The sequence below is a fragment of the Papaver somniferum genome, chromosome 4 (assembly GCF_003573695.1).
Source record: "Papaver somniferum cultivar HN1 chromosome 4, ASM357369v1, whole genome shotgun sequence".
NCBI classification, from domain to species: domain Eukaryota; kingdom Viridiplantae; phylum Streptophyta; class Magnoliopsida; order Ranunculales; family Papaveraceae; genus Papaver; species Papaver somniferum.
In genome coordinates this window covers 30,040,367-30,061,592 of record NC_039361.1, presented here as the reverse complement: position 1 = coordinate 30,061,592, position 21,226 = coordinate 30,040,367, and the positions used below count along the sequence as shown (strand labels likewise).

General features: G+C 37.4%; 2 protein-coding genes across 2 annotated transcripts; both read left to right on the top strand.

The window, feature by feature from the left end:
* The first annotated feature begins 5,810 nt into the window (after window positions 1-5,810).
* On the top strand, window positions 5,811-7,486 carry LOC113275048 (fasciclin-like arabinogalactan protein 8). The gene has a single exon (XM_026524480.1). It carries the CDS (start codon window positions 5,912-5,914, stop codon window positions 7,286-7,288), a length of 1,377 nt encoding a protein of 458 aa, XP_026380265.1. The 5' UTR covers window positions 5,811-5,911; the 3' UTR covers window positions 7,289-7,486.
* Window positions 7,487-17,091: 9,605 nt separating this feature from the next.
* On the top strand, window positions 17,092-17,895 carry LOC113272265 (uncharacterized mitochondrial protein AtMg00310-like). Its single transcript, XM_026522130.1, has one exon. It carries the CDS (start codon window positions 17,092-17,094, stop codon window positions 17,893-17,895), a length of 804 nt encoding a protein of 267 aa, XP_026377915.1.
* Window positions 17,896-21,226: the final 3,331 nt, after the last annotated feature.

Here is a 21,226-nt window from a genome sequence, read left to right as displayed (position 1 = left end):
GCTTCTCATGATTACACAATTACCCGGTTTCCCCCTAAAGGGGTAAACCCTAGAATATTTTATTAAGAACAAAAGTATAATATGAGATATGATATGTAGAGATCCCCTTTAATTGTTGTGGAAGTCCTCTTATACAGTTTCCATGAGATCTAGGTATTAGAATCCATCTGGGACCAAGTTTCCTTGATTTGGAAGTCAAAATACGTCAAAATGGACCCCATAGCTTTGTCTCAGTCGACATTGTCGAATACCCCAAAGCAATGCCGAAAGTTGGGGTTGAAAATACACCTTTTCTGCCCGAAATATGGTCACTTTCGGTATTGCTTTAGCAATGCCGAAAGTTGTGTTGTAGATTGCAGTTTTACGTCTCGACTGTTTTGGCCGTAACTTCTTCGTCCGAACTCGGAATGACCTCATTCTTTCACCATTCTCTTCATAATTGAATTCTCTTCAAAATGGTTATAAGAAATACTTAATTTGGATGAGTTGAACTTGGTATTTTAGTCCTTCTTATGTTTTCGACCTTCTTTGCTTCTTTTCGTCGCACTTCTTCCACTTCTTTCGGCTTTAGACACTTGGATCTTTGGAGAACTTCAAGTTATAGCTCTTTTGCATATCTTTTCACTCTTCTTAGGATGATTCACCCGATAAAACACATAAACTAGAATATAATCATAATAACAAGTAATATGCAAGAATTATAACTAAAACAAGTATGGAATTGACATTCTAAACATGTAAATTAAGCACTTATCATATCCTACCTGCCAAAACTAGTATTCCCCCTAGTTAGTAATTCGGCGAACTATTCGCGAATCCGTACGAACTGGTCGAATCCGAACCTATCGGTCGAACTACTGAAATTAACATAATACGAACATATTATGGAGCATCTGAATTAATCGCAAATAGTTCGGACTTGTAATTCAGATGGTTTACTTAAATATTCTAAAAACTGAATGGGTTGGGTTTCGAATTAATACTTCAAAAAACAGAATAGGTTGAGTTGAATGGGTTGGGTTTCAAACTAGAAACCTCCCGCTCGCATGTCTAAGAGCAAGCCTTATGGTGGAATCCATCCATCTTCCATCTTCCACGCCACCTCAACACTTGGAATTGTAGATGGAAGTGCAAGTGTAGTGGTGGAATAGTAGAAACGCTATTCTTAGCGCTAAGTGCTATTCTTAATAGCACTAAGTAGAGCTATTAAGAATATCGCTACCTTGTGCTATTAAGAATAGAGCATTTTTCTCAGCCGTTAGATTTTTCAACATCTCATCTTAAATCTACGGACAATAAAAAACTCTATTCTTAATAGCGCTCAGTGTTATTAAGAATAGAGCTCAACGCTATTCTTATTAGCATTTTTCGTCTTTTAGCGCGCTATTCTTAATAGCGTTTTACACTATTCTTATTAGCGTTTCCATGGATTCCACGGACCCTTCCACGAAATCATGGAACCCTGCTTGGATTTTCTGTAGAAGACCCCAACTTGGAAGCCACTAGACTTGACATTCCATGATTTTTCCACACTTGGAATAGCTTGGATTCCACCATAAGACTTGCTCTAACAGGTAACCACTGTTCTGTGTGCTGTTTTTCGGTTTCATTTGTGTATGCATTGTACTTAATGCTATACTAAGTTAGAATTTCTTTATACAGTCCATCTAACCAAGGTTGTGAAATCGTGAATCGTAACGTAAATGGTTTTTCAAAATTTAAGAATCGAATCGTATAATTAATCGTATATTTGCTAACAAATAATCAAGTTGTGTGGAAAATGCAATGTGGGTTACATATTATTTTATAATTTTATTATAAGATATACATAGTTTTAATGTAATTCACAAAAGCACGATGTGGTGCAGTGGTTATGACTCCATACGAGGGCGCCTCTGGTTCGACTCCTACATAACATTTCATTTTATACTTAATTTTAACAAAGGTTAAACCTTCACAGATGTACTGAATCGCATAAATAAAAAGGAATCTTCACGATTCAGGTGATGATTCGATTCAGCAGTACGAGTCGAATCGAATTGCTTAGAAATGACTCGAATCGTACGAGTTGCGAGTCAACTCGTATGATTTTTAAAACCTTGCATCGTACGAGTTGAATCGTACCGAACTCACATTTCTGAAACGAATTATATACGTATGTCTGTCGTTCCAAACTACCTCCCGAACAACGAACCGTTGACCGATTTTTTGATCGAATCTGACCAATCCGAATCCGTTTAATTTCCGTACGTATACTGTCCTGAACTTGTCTCCGAATCCCGATTTGCTAACTGAGGTATTCCCTTTATAATTTATGCCATAATCTTCTTTTTATGACTTTCCTAGCCTTTTTATCCCCTCAATGAGCTCCTAACACCCTCCTAGAAGACTTTTTTTTTTTTTTTTTTTTGATCAGATCCTCCTAGAAGACTTGTTGATAACTAAACCAGCCAAAAGAAAAAGAACCTCCGACCATTTGGCTAGGTACCTCGGTGCAAAAAAAGGAAAGAAAGAAGAGGTGAGTTTGATTTAACAATTATTTTTGCACATGAGACGATCATTCACCATGATGGAACTTCTTATGGTGTCCAAGGGTAGAGGAACCTTGTAAGAGAGAGTCCAAACCCGAAACACCACTTTTTGAGAAACTTTTTGATTAAGACAAGAGCCCGAAGCTGCTACGTACCCCCAAAACCACTCACCCACTTTCTCCCCCAATAGGTGTCGTGATCTCTCACCATTCATTTGTTTTTGATGGGCTGCTGGAGTTAACGGAGGGCCGCTATCATTCTGATGTGAGTGTGGGGAGGGCTGGCGTGGGGTGAGAAGCATTTTCGACAAGAGCCCATGGTATTCTGAAACCAAAAGATGTTAATTTTCTCTTACTTGGTCAATAGTCACAGTAAAACCAAAAACAGAATCATGGTACACTGTATGTATTTATGGTTGTAATTAAGCTTAAACAGTGGATCCATGCCAAAGTAGCTCATGTGCGACGTGCGTCCCCACAAACAAAAACCAGAAACATTTAAGATTGATGTCCAAGGATGCCTCATTGTCCCTAAACTTCTTTTAGTTTAAAGTTAAACGAGATAAGATATTATTCCTAAACCTCACTTTAATTACTTAATCCCCGGCTCTTAGTCACCAAATCCTAAAAAGGAAAATGAGAAAATCTCAAACTTTACTCAACCCAAACTCAAAGCAAAGGATCTTTCCCATTTAATAGTTAAATGAAAAAGGAAAAGTTTTGCTTCCCTGTAAGTTTCCATCTCCAGCATGAACACCAGACTAATCAACTTCCAAATCCTGTTAATGTGTAACCAAACTTCATAACCCATAATTAAATAAACAATGTTTGAACAAAAAGTAGCTCACATACTGTGACCGACAGATAAAATCAGAAAGATTAAGATTGATGTGCAAGGATGAGGTCTCGTTGTCACTAAACCTAGTCTTATCTTATCAATCTTGTCCATTTGCTTGCTTTTATCAGCACGAGTCTTATCTTAATCTCTAGAATCATCACCAAAATCCTAAAAAGGAAATTAATTGGGGAAACTCACGCTAATACTCATTAGTCATTACTCTCAACCCATTCAAAAGCTCTTTTGATTTTGAAAAAAATAATTCGAGTTTCACCTTTCCCTTCACTTTCCACCTCTTGCATATTGTTACTCCGATATCTCCTGCTTAAATATAATAATAGTAGTAGTAATATAAATCATAGTTGCATTAAAGACATAACTCCAAATGTACCAGAATCATATATAGTTGCATTAAACAATATATTGATGCCATATACGCAAAAACAAGACAAAATAATGCCACTGTGTTAATGGATCTAAGGTGCTTTAACATTGGATCCATGCCAAAAGAGCTCATTTCTAAACCAGAAGCACTCGAATTGAAGTTCAAGGATGTGCTTGATGATCCATGCTACAAGTAAAGTAACTCATTTCTGACCCACAAACGACACCAATTAAGATTGATGTTCAAGTATGTGTCTTTAAACTTTAAAGCTTAAACCTAATTTTTTTAGTCCTTTGTACCAAGACTTGTCGAAATACTGTTTCTCTTCATATTCTTTTGTCAATTACCAACTAACTTCCTAAATCTTAATTAAGATTAATTTAATTCCTTACATCACTCATTACTCCACCTTAATTCAACCCTCTTTCTTTAACAGGTCAGGTGGAAAAAGTTTTATTCTCCCGTAAGTTTTCACTTTTCACGTGCTTAGCGAGATTATCGTTTGTCGCCGACATTTCCAATTGACTAAATCAACACCAAATATACCCACCCTACCAAGTAAGCAACACTTTGCACCTGGTTCCCTATGCAAATAAATGGACTAAAACACCCACAGACCATGCCTAACCCAATTTTCCAACTCTGTTTACTTGTTTATTTCTTGCCTTCTTGGCACTGTGAACTGTGAATACACTCAATACTGCGAATAGATAAAGCAGGACATCCATTAAACACCAAAATATTAATTGCTATGTGACTAATATAAGCAAAGATAAAATACGAAATGGCCAACAAATTCTTTGCCCATAACTACAAGCTAGCATCCAATATTACATGGATCATTGTGCGCAACACCAGTCAGTTTTACCATTACCAGTCTCGGCTTGCCTACAACTTTTCTTTTGAAATCCATTTCCAATTTGCATCCAACTCTGGAAATGAGAGATGAACCAACAAACAAAACATGACAAGAACAACACGTCGGTATAGAAAAACAAGCCTGAGTCCTATTTTCTGTTTCCAGCAATAATCACATTCTCAGTAGTGCAATTTCACTCGTACAAACAAAACCCTACCAAAAAAGAACCCATTACCAAAGTTGTACTCAAAATCAAATAAAAATCCACAGAAATTTTTTCATCAAAAAGGACCTTTAAGTAATTTGCAGAAAAAAAAAAGAAAACAGAAAACGTACTATGAGAATTTCCTTTTCTTTCTTTAACTACAGCTATGACCGAGGCAAACTCACATGGCAAACATTTAACCCTAGTTAACCAATCCCTCTTTTTCGGTTTCAAAACCCACCTAAACCCAGTGTAGTCAATATCGGCCCGGCCGATATATCGGGGATATCGGCCTTGGAGCGGTAGGATAAGCATTGTACCGGCGATACGATATCTTGACGATAATATTGTCCGATATTAGCCGTATCGGTCGATATATCGGGGATATTTTGTGATCTTATTTTTTCTGATGAGCATGATGAAAATGATGAATGGTTGGATTCACAGAACTTGGAAGACTTGGCGGTAGAAGGTGATAATGTAACTTTGGATGATTTGCAAGATATTTTTGGTGAAGAAAGTCGGCCAGTTAGTAGTAGAGGTGCATATAGTTCTTGAAGTAAGTCTACTTACCCAACCGACTCTGAGTATGATGAATATGATACTGATCAATTGATGCTAAACACAGATTATGGACTACTTGATGGAGCTAATGGAGTTACTGAAGATAATGATATAAATAGTGGCTCGTATGATTTTGAATAAGACTGTAATATCCTTGTTTAATTACCATTTTAGGTAGTAAACTTTAAAGTTGTTGAAGTTACTCTCTTGTTTCTAGCTAGAACTTGTTTATTTATGATTTTAGTAGTGAACTTTAAAATTATTGAAGTTACTCTTGTATTTTTTTGATAAAATTGACGGTAGCTATAAAATTATAATCTCTAAATTTGGAACCGATAGTATACCGATATTTGAACGATAATATCCCCGATATAAAGTCGTACCAGTATATCGGTCCTGAACGAGAAAAACCGATATCAATATTAACTACATTGCCTAAACCCTCATTTCACTCCCATAAACCAGACTGCTCCCTCCTCTCTCCCAAAAAAAAAACTCATTTTTCTTCCATTTTCCCAAACCTCAAAGCCATGGCTGTTTCAAACAGAAACACCATGATACTAATCTTCTTGATTCTTACAGTATTCTCAACAACACCATTACCAACTTCTGGTGCTGCTGCATCACATAACATTACAGAGATTCTCTCAAAGTTTCCAGATTACAGTGTTTACAATGACTACCTAACAAAAACCAAAGTCTCTGATGAAATCAACAGTAGACAAACAATCACAGTCTTGGTACTCAACAATGGAGCTATGGGAAGTTTAACATCTGGTAATCATCCATTATCAGTTATCAAGAAAGCACTGTCATTACTTGTTATTCTTGATTATTTTGATGCTCAGAAACTCCATGATATCTCTGAAGGTACTACTCTGTCTACCACTCTTTATCAAACTACTGGTAATGCACCTGGTAATCTTGGGTTTGTTAATATTACTGATATGAAAGGTGGGAAAGTTGCTTTAGGTTCTGCTGCACCTGGATCTAAACTTGATTCTAATTACACTAAATCTGTCAAACAAATCCCATATTCACTCTCTGTTTTAGAGATTTCTGCACCAATTATTGCACCTGGTATTTTAACAGCACCAAACACATCAGCTTTGAACACCACAGCTTTGTTAGAGAAAGCTGGTTGCAAGACATTTTCTTCAATGCTGATTTCTTCTGGTGTATTGAAGATGTATGAATCATCAGCTCTTGACAAAGGATTAACATTATTTGCACCATCTGATGAAGCATTTAAAAAAGATGTTGGTAAACCAGGTAAACCAGATCTATCAAAATTATCAAGTGCTGAGATTGTTACAATGCTTCAATATCATGCTATTCCTAGTTACACACCAATTGGTACATTGAAAACAAATAAAGATCATCCAATCTCAACATTAGCTACTAATGGTGCAAAGAAATTTGAGTTCTCTGTTACTACTGCTGGTGATTCTGTCACTCTGAATACCGGTGTTGATTCATCTAGAGTTGCTGGTACTATTATTGATGAAACTCCTTTGTGTATTTTCACTGTGGATGATATTTTGTTACCGGTGGAGTTATTTGGTACATCGCCATCACCGTCTCCATCATTAGCACCTGAACCATCAGTATCAGATTCACCTTCCTCAGCACCATCACCTTTAAGTTCAGATTCACCTTCTTCGGCACCATCTCCGTCACCGGAAAGTGCTGATACACCTAGTCCATCACCATCAACGGCACCTTTTGCATCACCACCAGCACCAGCTTCCGGTGAATCACCTAATGGATCACCAGCTGATTCTCCTGATAGTGCTGATGATTCTAGTTCTGATGGAAAGAGTCATGGTGTAATTGTTCATGTTTCGTTCTTCAAAACCCTAATTTTGACTGTTTCTGCTGGTGCTCTACTTGCTTGGAACTTGTGAAGAAGATTATGATCACAGATGGATGAAGAACAGTTTCTCTCTCCTCCTTTTTAGTTAGTTTCTTTTTACTTTTTATTGGGTAATTTTTATTTATTTATTTTGAATTTTGACTGCTGCGTATTCTAGCAGAGATGGTGTTTGTTATGTTATTGTGAACTCTGGTGACTAGTTTAATGATATAGTTTGTTATTATGCTATGCTCTATGCGGTTCATTATTGTTGTGTGTGAGTCGTGTGCCTAGTTAGCAATTCGGGATTCGGCAAACATACGGAACCGCAAACGTACGAGTATTATACGGTTTTGTAAAATCCAAATTCGGTCCAAAATTCGGTCAACGGGACGTGATTCGTCATTAATTCGGAACGGCATATGTACGTGTATAATTCGATTTGTAAATGTGAGATCGGCTCTGAAAATTCGGTATCTATATATAACAAATAATTTGTATTTATAAGGTCATAGACCAATTTTTATGCATGTGTGAGTTATTTAAGGAAAAAATAAACTCAATATGATGATATTAATAATATATACAACATTGGTTATCCAAGAGGACGTCGTATGGTGGTTTAGATGCTTGGTTAGTGAGTTTGAGATCTCTCTCACCTTCACCTTCAAATTTGTTCAGTCGTTTTTGTTTCATAAAAATTACAACACGTCTAATATTCGGTCGTGTATGCTCGGGAGGCAGTAAAGCCCAAAAAATGGAGTCTTTGAAAAGTAAAAGCTAAAGAATTTATGGCGAATTAAGCGGACGTATCATTCGGGATACGTAAAATTCGTGAACGATTCGTGAATAATCCGGGAATGCCACATAATACGCGACTTGGGTTCGGAGTTGCAAACGTACGCGAATAAGACGGTAAAATTCGTGATACGGAAAAATTCGCGAATGATTCGCGAATCATTCGCGAACTTACTAACTAGGGTCGTGTGACTGATTCTAATCTGACTTATCTGACTAGTGGGTTCCTCCAGTTGGTGGTATTTTGATTTTGTTCTGATTCGAGTACATCATCTGGGCTGAAAAGTTAGTTCCTTCTCTCTTTTTAATTGATCATTTCATCTTGATGATGGATCAGGAATTTGATCACCATCTCATCTTTACTTTTCCATTATGACCTTTAGATCATGTTTGGAATAGATTATGGGGTCATTTTAGACTTTTTCCTTAGTGGTACATCATTTTTATTCTGTTTTGTTTTTTTGTCGGTGGTAGTTTGTGAAAGTTGATTTTAGCGAAACCTGTACCCTGGAGACTGGTGAAATGATGCCCTGTGCATTCGTCTGACAAAGGAAGCATCTTGGCAGTGCAGGAGTCAATTGCATGTAATCCCAGTGTAATATCTCCTTAATATCTTATCCCTATTCTGTTGTTAAGTGAGCAGTAAGCATGTGCAAGTGAGTTTGGGAGTCTCACATTGTATTTGTGTGTGCTTTAGCCATTTCCATTGAGTTCAGGACTCATGTGCTTGCGTTATTTCTTAGGATGCTTGGTGAGTTTTTAAACTTGATGATCGAATCCAATCTACATCGTCAGCTAAATTTTTTGTAAATCTTCGGCCAATAGCTGGTCTTTGCCTTGTAGCTTTTAACTTGGATTAACAAGAGATTCCAAATCTAGCTTTCTTCAATTCGGTTCCAACGATTGAAATGAAATTAATGGTTTTTTTGGTCAATTTTGGCCGTCGTTAGTTTGACCTTGGTCAAGTTTTCGATTTTATTCATCTTTTGATGATTTGTTTTCGATTTTATTCATCTTTTGATGATTTTTCTCTCCTTCATGGATGTTTTATCTCTCACACATTTGTGAACCTTGTTTAGTGATTGATTACACTTGTTCTTTTTTTTTTTTTGGATACCTTCAATTGAGAGCTAAGAGTGATCTTTTTTCAAGGGTTTTGTTTTTTGTAGAGTTTTTGCAAAGTTAGAAGATTGTTCCTTTTCTGGGTCTTACTGAGTATGGATAACGAGGTAGGAAGATATGGAGAAGGCTCAAGATTAAACGAAGAAAACAACAACAAGATCGAAGAACCGCAAACATATGTTTATGAGGAAGCAGATGAGGAAAACTGAGAAGTTTCAGAACATAACAAAGATATTGTTTTTAAGTTTATTTCAGGGAGAGAATACAACATCAACATTCTTAATGAAGTACTGTCAAAAGCCTGGAGACCATCGGGAACAATATCTATTACAGATCCGGGGAGTGGTCATTATAACGCTCGATTCTCCTTACTATGTGATATTGCAGCAGTTTTGCAGGGAACATCATGGTCAGTTAGAGAGGATTTGATGTTACCGGAGAAGGTAGTAGATGGGTTGGTGTTAGAAGAATATGATTTTAAGCATGTTGTTTTTGGAATCCACATATATGGATTACCATTTAGTATGCTAAATGCAGAGAAGGTGTATAATATTGCAAAAACTATAGGGGATCCAGAACCAACAGATAAGGAAATGGCTAAGAAGTGGGGGAGATTTGCGAAGCTTAGGGTAAGATTGAACATCCAAAGACCGTTACCAAGAGATATGGAAATCACACTTAGATCAAAAAAGAAGATCAAGATCACTTTCAGGTATGAAAAACTACCCAGGCTATGTTTCTACTGTGGCTATTTTGGTCATCAAATGAAGCAGTGTCCATCTCTGTCAAAGAAATTGGAGGAAGATCTAAGTCACAGTGCAGAGGAAATAGCAGCAAGTATGAGGGATAAATCATTGGCAAGATATACTGAAGAAATTAGAGCATACTACAAACCCAATGAACCAGGGGTCATCAATATCCGTTGTTGCATTGAATCAATACAGAGGTTCAAGGTAAACGTTCAGGAACCGTTAAACGGTGAGAAGAAGATGGACGACGAGAGGGATGACACACGTCACCTTCATCTAAATTTGGAAGCACTGAGGATGAACGGATCCAACGATGACATCAACGGAAGTAGAAATGCAAATGATACAGGGTATTGAAAGCTGGGTATGGCGCAGGCAAAAGACAAGATGGCAGTAGGGAGCAAAACAACTTACACTGTTGTACAACTGAATGATGCTGAGGCTGGTGCTGAGACAAACACTGTCAGAAAGACCACTGCGGATCCAAGGAATCCACCTGGAGTTAAAAACAAATTTATGGAAGAAAAGAAGAAGGTGGAGCAGGTTTTGTCGGGTGTAGAAGATCAGACAATAAATAATTCACTACCTCAGATGACAGTAATTGAGGGTGAAACACGTATGACAGAGGCAGGCGAAACGTCCACAACTGAAATTCACGAAATGGGTAATAAATTCGGACCCAAATCAACAAAACCCATGGAAAACCCGTTGGATGTATCCAACCAAATAAGGAAAATTTTCATACACCCAATTGATACCCTATCTCATCAAATCCCTAATTCACAAGTTCAAAATACAGAAGAAACTGTATCGTCTTCCTCCACCTCCCTAGCAGAGAGTAACCCAAAAAAGAAAAAATCGGGATGGAAAAGAGTAGCTAGAGTACCAAGCAACAACAAAAAAGAAAGTGACAATGAAATATGTACGAGTGGAACGAAAAGAATGGCGAGTCCAATGGAGATTGATACCCCAGCAAAGAAGATCATCAACAATTACAATAATCAGAAGGGTGTGGTGGCTTCCCAAAATCAGCCACAAGAAAGATGTTAATTATCTCCTGGAGCTGTCGAGGATTGAGAAACATCTCGACAGTCCGCAATCTGAAGGCGTTTCTCAGGGCTTGCAAACCCAAAATTGCATTCTTAACGGAAACATGGATATGTGAGTTAAATGCTGTAAATTTATTCAATTCTCTGGGATTTGATAATTATATAGACATCCCTGCAATTGGTAGAAGTGGTGGGAGTGATCTACTTTGGAATAATAGTATAGACCTAGAAATTATCAGAGCTGACAAGAACATAATACATAGTCGAATAAAGGAAGTAGATGGAAATGCTTGGGACTTGATCTGTGTCTATGGTCCCCCTCAAAACCATTTGAGAAACAAATTCTGGAGAGGATTATCTCTTTATGCTGCTCAAATCTCCAACCCATGGTGCTTGATGGGAGATCTTAATGTTATTACATCGATTAGTGAGAAAAATTGAGGCAGTCAGAAACTGAGCAACACCAATACTGAGTTCATCAAGTTTATCCAAGAGAGGGGTTTGATTGATATGGGATTCATTGGCCCTGCCTTTACATGGTCAAATGGCGATGTGGTGGATAAACCCATCTTTGAGAGGCTGGACAGGGCTATGTGTACTGCTGATTGGTTCTTCAAGTTCCCTGACAATGGTGTACTTCATCTTCCAAGGATAAGCAGCGACCATGCTCCCATTCTGGTAAATACAAGTAGAACCAACAAAAGGAGAAGAAGACACACAACCAAATTTGAAGCTTACTGGACAGAACATCCAGGATTTCAAGATGTGGTTCATAAGAGCTGGGTTGAGAGCCAACAGAATACTATTGGAAAACTAAGGGTGGTTGGTAAGGAGCTAAATGAATGGAGTAAGAAAATTTTTGGCAATATATTCAGAGTTGTGGAAGAATGTAAAACTAAATTACTCCAGGTACAAATGGAGGCACATCTAAGAGATACTAGACTGGAAGAGAAAGAGCTCAGGGAGAAGATTGAACATTATAACATCATGCAACAAAGATACTATGAACATAGAAGTAAAGTCAAATGGATACCAAATGTGGATAAAAATACTAGAGTATTCCATATGTCTGTGATACAAAGAAAGAAGAAGAACCAGATTGCTGCCTTACAACTTCCAAGCGGAATATGGGTGACTGAAGCCAATGATGTGGTGCACGACTTGGTAAACCATTTCTCAAATCTTTTCAAGAAGGACCCAGAGGAAGACAAATACCAGATTCAAATTCAAGCCGAGACTCAGATGGATAGCATGAGTAATGATCAAATATCAAGAACCCCTTCAAAGGAGGAAGTCTGGAATATTATGAAGAGAATGAAAAGCCTCAAATCCCGGGGACCTGATGGCATGCCTGCGCTATTCTACAAAAGATGCTGGGAGATTGTTGGTGATGAAGTCACAAGCACAATTCAACATTGTTTCACCTCGGCGACATTACCTCAAGGACTAAATCACACAAACATGGTGTTGATACCAAAGGTGAAACACCCAACTCTTCCATCTGATTATAGATCATTAGCTCTCACCAACATTATGTATAAAGTTATTACTAAGATTCTAGCTCAGAGAATTAGAGGGCACCTAGACAGTTTAGTAGATAAAGCCCAATCAGCTTTCATTCCTGGTAGGCTAATCATAGATAACATAGTGCCAGCAAAAGAGATTTTCCACTCCATGTCAAACTCAAAATCCATCCTTGGAGCCTTTGCTTTAAAAATAGATATAAGTAAGGCGTATGATAGGATTAGTTGGAGGTTCTTAAGTCACTGTCTCAACATTTTTGGTATTGTTGGCCACACTCATGCACTGATTATGCAATGCATAAGTACTGCTAGCTTCTCTGTAGTAATTAATGGGCAGGAGGAGGGTTTCTTTGTAAGTGAAAGCGGACTTCGACAAGGGTGTCCATTGTCACCATACTTTTTCATTCTCTTCTCTCAAGGGTTGTCTTGGTTGATGATGAAAATGGAGGAGAATGCTTTATATAATGGTTACAGAGCTTGCAGAAATGCCCCCATGGTATCCCATTTAATGTTTGCAGACGATTTACTCATGTTTGGTACTCTCGACAACAAAACCATCAACACACTACTTCAGATTCTATCTATCTACGCTGCTTGGTCAAGGCAGCAAGTTAACATGCAGAAGTCAGCAGTATACTTCAGCAAAGGAGTGAAAAGTAATCGAAGATTGGAGGTTGCAAATATGCTAGGAGTGAAACAAATGGAGGGTACTGATAAATACTTGGGCCATCAATTACTTAAAGCTGCACATCTTACTTCTTCACATGGGTTTCTAGAAGATAAATTTACTGCTAAAACAGCTGGGTGGAATAGGATATTCCTGTCTCATGCAGGTAGAACAATGTTGATCAAGACTGAGCTAGGCTTAATCCCTCCTTTTTATATGGCAACCTCTCTACTTCCAAAAAGAACTATTACTCAGCTGACCAGAATTATTAGAAACTTTTGGTGGGGGCATGAAAGTGGGATAAACAAAATGCATTTCATTAACTGGGATCAGTTTGAGCTTGAAAAGGAGAAGGGAGGACTGGGGATTCGATCCTTGCATAAGCTGAACAAAGCCATGATTGCTAAATTGGTGTGGAAGATACTGGAAGATGAAGACTGTTTATGGGGCAAGATAATGAAGGCTAAGTATGTAAAATAGGGGAATTTTTGGGAGGTGAAGAAACCTAATTGTTGCCCAGCCACTTGGAGAGCTATGTTAATTGTAAGAGAGGAGATGAAAGAAGGGTGTTGCTGGACAGTAAGGAATGGAAAGAAAATTGATGTTTGGAAGGATCCTTGGATACCAGGATTGCCAACCAAGAGACCTGAAGGGAGACCACAGGAAGCATACACTGTAAAGAAAGTGCAAGATCTTATTATTCAAGAAGAACACAGATGGGATGAAAACAAGCTACAACAGCTATTCACCCAAACTGAAGTTGCTAAGATAATGGAGATTTATATACCTGAAGGGACTGACACCAACACTAATGACAAGCTGCTATGGACTCCACATCCAAAAGGAGACTTCTCTGCAAAATCCTTTATCAAGTATCTGAATCACAACACTCCATCAACCTCAACCAATGATGAGTTTCCATGGAAGAAATTTTGGGAGGTAAAAAACATCCCACCCAAAATTCAAATATTTATATGGAGATTACTCAAAAATGGGCTTCCAGTAGCGCACAACATAAGAAAGCACATACATGAGATTAGTGATGAATGCAGATTATGTGATAGAGAGGTTGAAAACAGTGAGCATCTGTTTTTGCAATGCCCAACAACCCAAGAAATTTTATTTGCATCACCACTCAGCCTCAGAGTAGGAGAAAAACCTAGTATGACTATACAAAATCATGTGACACAATGGTTGGCTGAAGGTGGAGATTACACTAAACTGAAGATGGGGGCTTGTGTCTGGTGGGCTGTTTGGAAAGCTAGAAATGCTGTGATATTCAACAGGGCCAAGTTGGACATACAATTTGTTCTTAAAGAGGTGTTGTATTGGGCTAACATGGAAACCACAGCTAAAGATATGGACAATATGCTGTCTGAGACTGATATTATGGAGTCCCAAAAGAACAACTGGGAACCACCTGAAGTAGAGAAAATCAAAATTAACTTTGATGGAGCAGCGGGACCTAGAGGTTTTGCTTGTGGAGCAGTTGCTAGGGATTCCAAGTCAAGTTTTCAAGGATGCAAAAATCAGAGTCTAAACTACTGAAAGGCAGTTGAAGCTGAGGGGAAAGGAGCATTGCTAGCAGTGGTTTTGGCAAGAAGAAAGGGGTTCAGAGACATTATTCTGGGAGGGGATTCAATCACAGTTATAAATGCTCTCAAATATGCTCACTATAAACCAAACTGGCGCATTCAAAGTACTATAGACAGAATCAGAGATGAGCTAAGTCTGTTCAGATCAGTAGACTTCAGGTATGTTAAGAAGACTGCCAATAATGTGGCACACAATGTTGCAGCTCTAGCTGTTACATCCCACTCCTCAAATGAGTCGTTTACTATCCCTCCTTCTTGTATCGCTCAGCTCATTGCGAGTGAGTGTTCTTCTGTCTGAGTTGGTCTTTCAGTTTTTTTTTTTTTTTTTTTCAGTTTTTCCCCCTTCAAAAAAAAAATCGGTTCCAACAACAAGAACATTTTTTCATGCTCAGAACTCAAATTAAGCACTTCAGATTCTTTACTCGCTAACTCATTTTACCCTTAATAGCAGACATAAAGTTTTTCGGGCTCTAGCAAAATTGTCATAAAGCTTTTGTGAATATCATCTGACAAATCTATTACCAATTGTTTATTTAGAGTAAGTAGATTCATTCGTTAACTCAATTGGTACAACACAATTCTCACCACCAGCGATTCCACAAAAAGAAGCCATTACAGGTTCCCGGAATTTGTATTCAATGTAGACATGATGGATCATAAGCTGAAGTGCAAGTATCCTTACTATCATGATAATAAAACCTGGTTCCATCAACCTGAGAGCATCATCATAGTGAATCTTTTTATTATTCACAATATTAGGGTCTTTCATTAACTTGCACCATGCTTTCGATACACACCTGAACCATAAGATTGACTTAACAGGAAACACAATGCTTTTGTCCTTACAAATAAGCTGTCAAATATTAGACACTTACTGTCCTTATGGAGTAAAAGCACTTTTGGGGATTTCAACAAGCATATCACACAACTTCAGTCAGAACTAAACTCTCTGCAATCTGATGACAATAATGGTTCTAATACAGAAGCTGTTATTAATATAGAAAGCAAGATCAGACATTTGAATGAAGTTCAAGCTAGTTCCAACAGGCAGAAATCTCGTGATCACTTTTATAATGACATGGACATGAACTCGAGGTACTTCCATATTAGAATGAACCGTAGAAGATGCCGAAATAAAATTGATGCTCTCTTGGCATCTGAAGGTACATGGTGTAATGATAGGAATTCAATATCTCAACTACTTCAGCGACATTTCCAAGGTATTATGACTACTTCCAATCCTTCTAGCAGTGAGAATTTTCTCAGACACATACCTCAATGCATCTCTGAGCAAGACAATGAAGAAATTGAAGTTATTTCTTCAGAACAAGAAACCTATCAAGCACTCATGACGATGGAGCCATGGACTTCACCTGGTCCAGACGGTTTCCCTCCTGAGTTTTACCAATCCCAATGGCAGTTGGTAAAAGAGGATGTGTGTAAGATGATAGAATATTTTTTTTTTCACTCGGAATTCTTTCTTCAGCAAATCAACAATACCAGAGTATCTTTGATTCCCAAGGTCCAAATAGCAAACAAGCCGGAGGATTTTCGTCCTATACCATTGTGCAATACAGTATATAAAATTATCTCAAAGATCATTGCTTTGAGAATGAAAAAGCACATCGCCAAAATCATCTCACCATTGCAGTCAGCTTATGTACCTGGTAGACTAATCTCAGAGAATATTTGCCTGGTGCAGGAAATTATGCAAGCCATGAAGAAGCAAGAGGGAATCAGCGGTCACCTAGCTCTCAAAATGGACATGTCTAAAGCCTTCGACAGACTAGAGTGGAGCTTTCTTTTAGTCATCCTCAAGAAATTTGGTTTCTCGGACAAATTTCGACAGTTAATCGCTCAATGCATTACTACAACTCATATTGAAGTTATGTTGAATGGTGCTCCAACACAATCTTTTAAACCAACTCGAGGCATCAGACATGGTGATCAATTATCACCCTATCTCTTCATTCTTGCCATGGAGTCATTCTCGAGATATCTTGCTTACTGTTAATCTACTGGGCAACTCACGGGTATGAAGATTTCTCGTTCAGCAGCTAAAATCAATCATCTGCTTTTTGCGGATGATTATCTCTTATTTTGCAAAGCTAATGACGTGCAAGTGAAAAATCTGCTGAATGTGATCCAACAGTTCTCTCTATACTCTGGGAAATTAATTAATTTTCATAAGTCTGCTATGTACTTCAGTTCTAATCTGTCACCTGAAGCTTGCCAAACTATCAGTGGTGAACTGCAGGTTAGATATTTGAATATTTCAGATGAGAAGTATCTTGGGCTTCCTTTCTTTGTGGGAAGGAAAAATGCATTCCATTTTCTATCCTTTGTGATAAAATGGACAATAGATTTGCAAACTGGAATGGAAGCAATATGTCAGAAGCAGCAAGATCAGTAATGATCAGGAATGTTTCTAATGCAATCCTAATTCACCATATGACAAGCTTCAGACTTCCAGATGTTACCATTAAAAAGATGAGCTCAAGTCAGCAAAAATTCTGGAGAAATAAGAAAACGTGTAAAGGAAATCACATCATCACTTGGAGAAGAGTTCAAAAACCTAAAGAAGAAGGGGGATTAGGCTTTCGAGATATGCACACTTTTAATAGGGCCTTGCTTGCGAAATCTTATTGGAGACTCAGTTCTGACACGGAGTCTATGATGGCAAAATCCCTGCAGGAGAAATATTTTCAAGATGGAGATCTTTTCAACCTAAAAAATAAGACTAACACAACATGGTCATGGAGAAGCTTAAGTTCTGAATTATATTTTGTACAAGCAAACAGCTGTTGGTGCCTTGGAGACGGAAAAATGATTCTAATCTGGCAACACAGGTGGATACAAGTTCTTCCTCATCCTCCAGTACCAAGACAGGGATCAACAACTCACTTGAATTTTAAGTATGTTTGTGAACTTTTTAACCAGAGTAAAAACTCATGGAACCTGGACCTTCTGCATGAACTCTTTGATCTCAACACTGTAAATCTCATATGGAATACACAGATTCACATCAACTGCGAGGACAGATTAATCTGGTTGCTGAAAAAGAATGGCAGATTCTCTGTAAAATCTGCTTACCGTAAACTCCATGAAGAACATAATAACTCAGAATCGATTGAGCCAAGAATGATCAAAATCTAAATGATACTGTGGAAACTGCCTTTACTTCCTAGGATTCGGCAGTTCTTATGGAAGGATGTCTCCTCTCTTCTCCCTACAAGAGACGTTCTCCATTCTAAAATTCCTGGTATCAATCCTGTTTGCCCCTTCTGTGAATTAGTGCAGGAAACTCCATCATATGTTTTGATGGAATGTAATCTAGCTCGAGCTGTGTGGTTCTCCATCACTGGTTGGTCTTCAGATGGTTCTATTCCCTTTACAAATTGTACTCAAAGATGGTTTGAAGATTTTCAAACCAAGAGAATAACAAAACAAGAAATCTGCAGAAGAGCAATCATTGTGTGGTGTCTATGGACTGATAGATGTGATAAAGCTTTTCAGAACGTTAACCCCAATCCAGAAAAAACCATTCTTAGATCTCGCAGTTTCATCAGTGATCACTTAGATCAATATCATGTACAACATGTTACATCTGCTAGAGTTTGTCGTACCAACATACACTAGATACCCCCATCTGTTGATGTTGTTTCTATTAACGTTGATGGATCTTATTTACATATAAACAATACTGGAGGAATTGGACTAACGGTTCGAAATTTTACAGGTGAACAACAAGCAGCAGAATGCATCTACTTGACGGGAATAAGAAGTGCAGCTCAAGCGGAGTGCATGGCTTTGTGGGAGGCAGTGAATTTGGCAGATAGGATAAAGCTGGACAAAGTGCGTTTTGAGCTTGATGCTAAGATAGTGGTGGAAGCTGTCAATAACAACGCTTCTATTGACTGGCAATTACATAATTTAGTTAAAGATATGTTGGAGAAAATGAGTTATTTAATAAATGATTTTTTGGTCTTGGTGTGGTTTGATCTCATGACCTAAGGGTCTAAGGATACTCACTCATTCTTAAGTGAATGAAATGGAACCTTTAGTCCCACATTGTGGAAAACTAAAGAGGTGCTCCACTATATTACCATGTTCTCATGGATATGTTGTAAATCAATGTGGGTGGAGCGGGTGGGGAGCAAAATACATGTTTCGACCCATGCCCATGCACGTGTACCAAGCACCAAGTCCGTGTCTACTTGAAATTATTTTTTGCAAGTTTTTAACTTGATAAATAATTTATTTAAGAAAAAAATTCGTTTTGTGTTTAATTGTTTTACAAGAAACAAAACTCGTTTTATAAGAAAAAACCTAAACCTAACTTGATTTGCAAGTTCATTTTCCTATAAATACAACTCGAAAATCTCTTTTCAAAACACACAAGCAGCGATCATCTCTAGGTCTACTTCTTGCTTTTATTTTCGTGCGGCATTTTACTTCCATCCTCGTTGCTGAGTTTAAGAGTGGGTAACTTGTATTGTGCAAAATACATGTTTCGACCCATGCCCATGCGCGTGTACCAAGCTCCAAGTCCGTGTCTAGTTGAAAGTATTTTTTGCAAGTTATTAACTTGATAAATAATTTATTTAAGAAAAAAACTCGTTTTGTGTTTAATTGTTTTACAAGAAACAAAACTCATTTTATAAGAAAAAACCTAAACCTAACTTGATTTGAAAGTTAATTTTCCTATAAATACAACTCGAAAATATCTTTTCAAAACACACAAGCAGCGACCATCTCTAGGTCTACTTTTCATCATCTTCTTGCTTTTATTTTCGTGCGGCGTTTTACTTCCACCCCCGTTGATGAGTTTAAGAGTGAGTAACTTGTATTGTGCAAAATACATGTTTCGACCCATGCCCATGCGCGTGTACCAAACACCAAGTCCGTGTTTACTTGAAATTATTTTTTGCAAGTTTTTAACTTGATAAATAATTTATTTAAGAAAAAAACTCGTTTTGTGTTTAATTGTTTTACAAGAAACAAAACTCGTTTTATAAGAAAAAACCTAAACCTAACTTGATTTGCAAGTTAATTTTCCTATAAATACAACTCGAAAATCTCTTTTCAAAACACACAAACAGCGACCATCTCTAGGTCTACTTTTCATCATCTTCTTACTTTTATTTTCGTGCGGCGTTTTACTTCCATCCCCGTTGCTGAGTTTAAGAGTGGGTAACTTGTATTGTGCAAAATATATGTTTCGACCCATGCCCATGCGCGTGTCCCAAGCACCAAGTCCGTGTCTACTTGAAATTATTTTTTGCAAGTTTTTAACTTGATAAATAATTTATTTAAGAAAAAAACTCTTTTTGTGTTTAATTGTTTTACAAGAAACAAAACTCGTTTTATAAGAAAAAACCTAAACCTAACTTGATTTGCAAGTTAATTTTCCTATAAATACAACTCGAAAATCTCTTTTCAAAACACACAAGCAGCGACCATCTCTAAGTCTACTTTTCATCATCTTCTTGCTTTTATTTTCGTGCGGCGTTTTACTTCCATCCCCGTTGCTGAGTTTAAGAGTGGGTAACTTGTATTGTGCAAAATACATGTTTCGACTCATGCCCATGCGCGTGTACCAAGCACCAAGTCCGTGTCTAATTGAAATTATTTTCTGCAAGTTTTTAACTTGATAAATAATTTATTTAAGAAAAAAACTCGTTTTGTGTTTAATTGTTTTACAAGAAATTAAATTCGTTTTATAAGAAAAAACCTAAACCTAACTTGATTTGCAAGTTAATTTTTCCATAAATACAACTCGAAAATCTCTTTTCGAAACACACAAGCAGCGACCATCTCTAGGTCTACTTTTCATCATCTTCTTGCGTTTATTTTCGTGCGGCGTTTTACTTCCACCCCCGTTGCTGAGTTTAAGAGTGGGTAACTTGTATTGTGCAAAATCCATGTTTCGATCCATGCCCATGTGCGTGTACCAAGCTCCATTTCCGTGTCTAGTTGAAAGTATTTTTATCAAGTTTTTAACTTGATAAATAATTTATTTAAGAAAAAAACTCGTTTTGTGTTTAGTTGTTTTACAAGAAACAAAACTCGTTTTATAAGAAAAAACCTAAACCTTACTTGATTTGCAAGTTAATTTTCCTATAAATACAACTCGAAAATCTCTTTTCAAAACACACAAGCAGAGACCATCTCTAGGTCTACTTTTCATCATCTTCTTGCTTTTATTTTCGTGCGGCGTTTTACTTCCACCCCCGTTGATGAGTTTAAGAGTGGATAACTTGTATTGTGCAAAATACATGTTTCGACCCATGCCCATGCGCGTGTACCAAGCACCAAGTCCGTGTCTACTTGAAATTATTTTTTGCAAGTTATTAACTTTATAAATATTTTATTTAAGAAAAAAAACTCATTTTGTGTTTAATTGTTTTACAAGAAACAAAACTCGTTTTATAAGAAAAAACCTAAACCTAACTTGATTTGCAAGTTAATTTTCCTATAAATATAA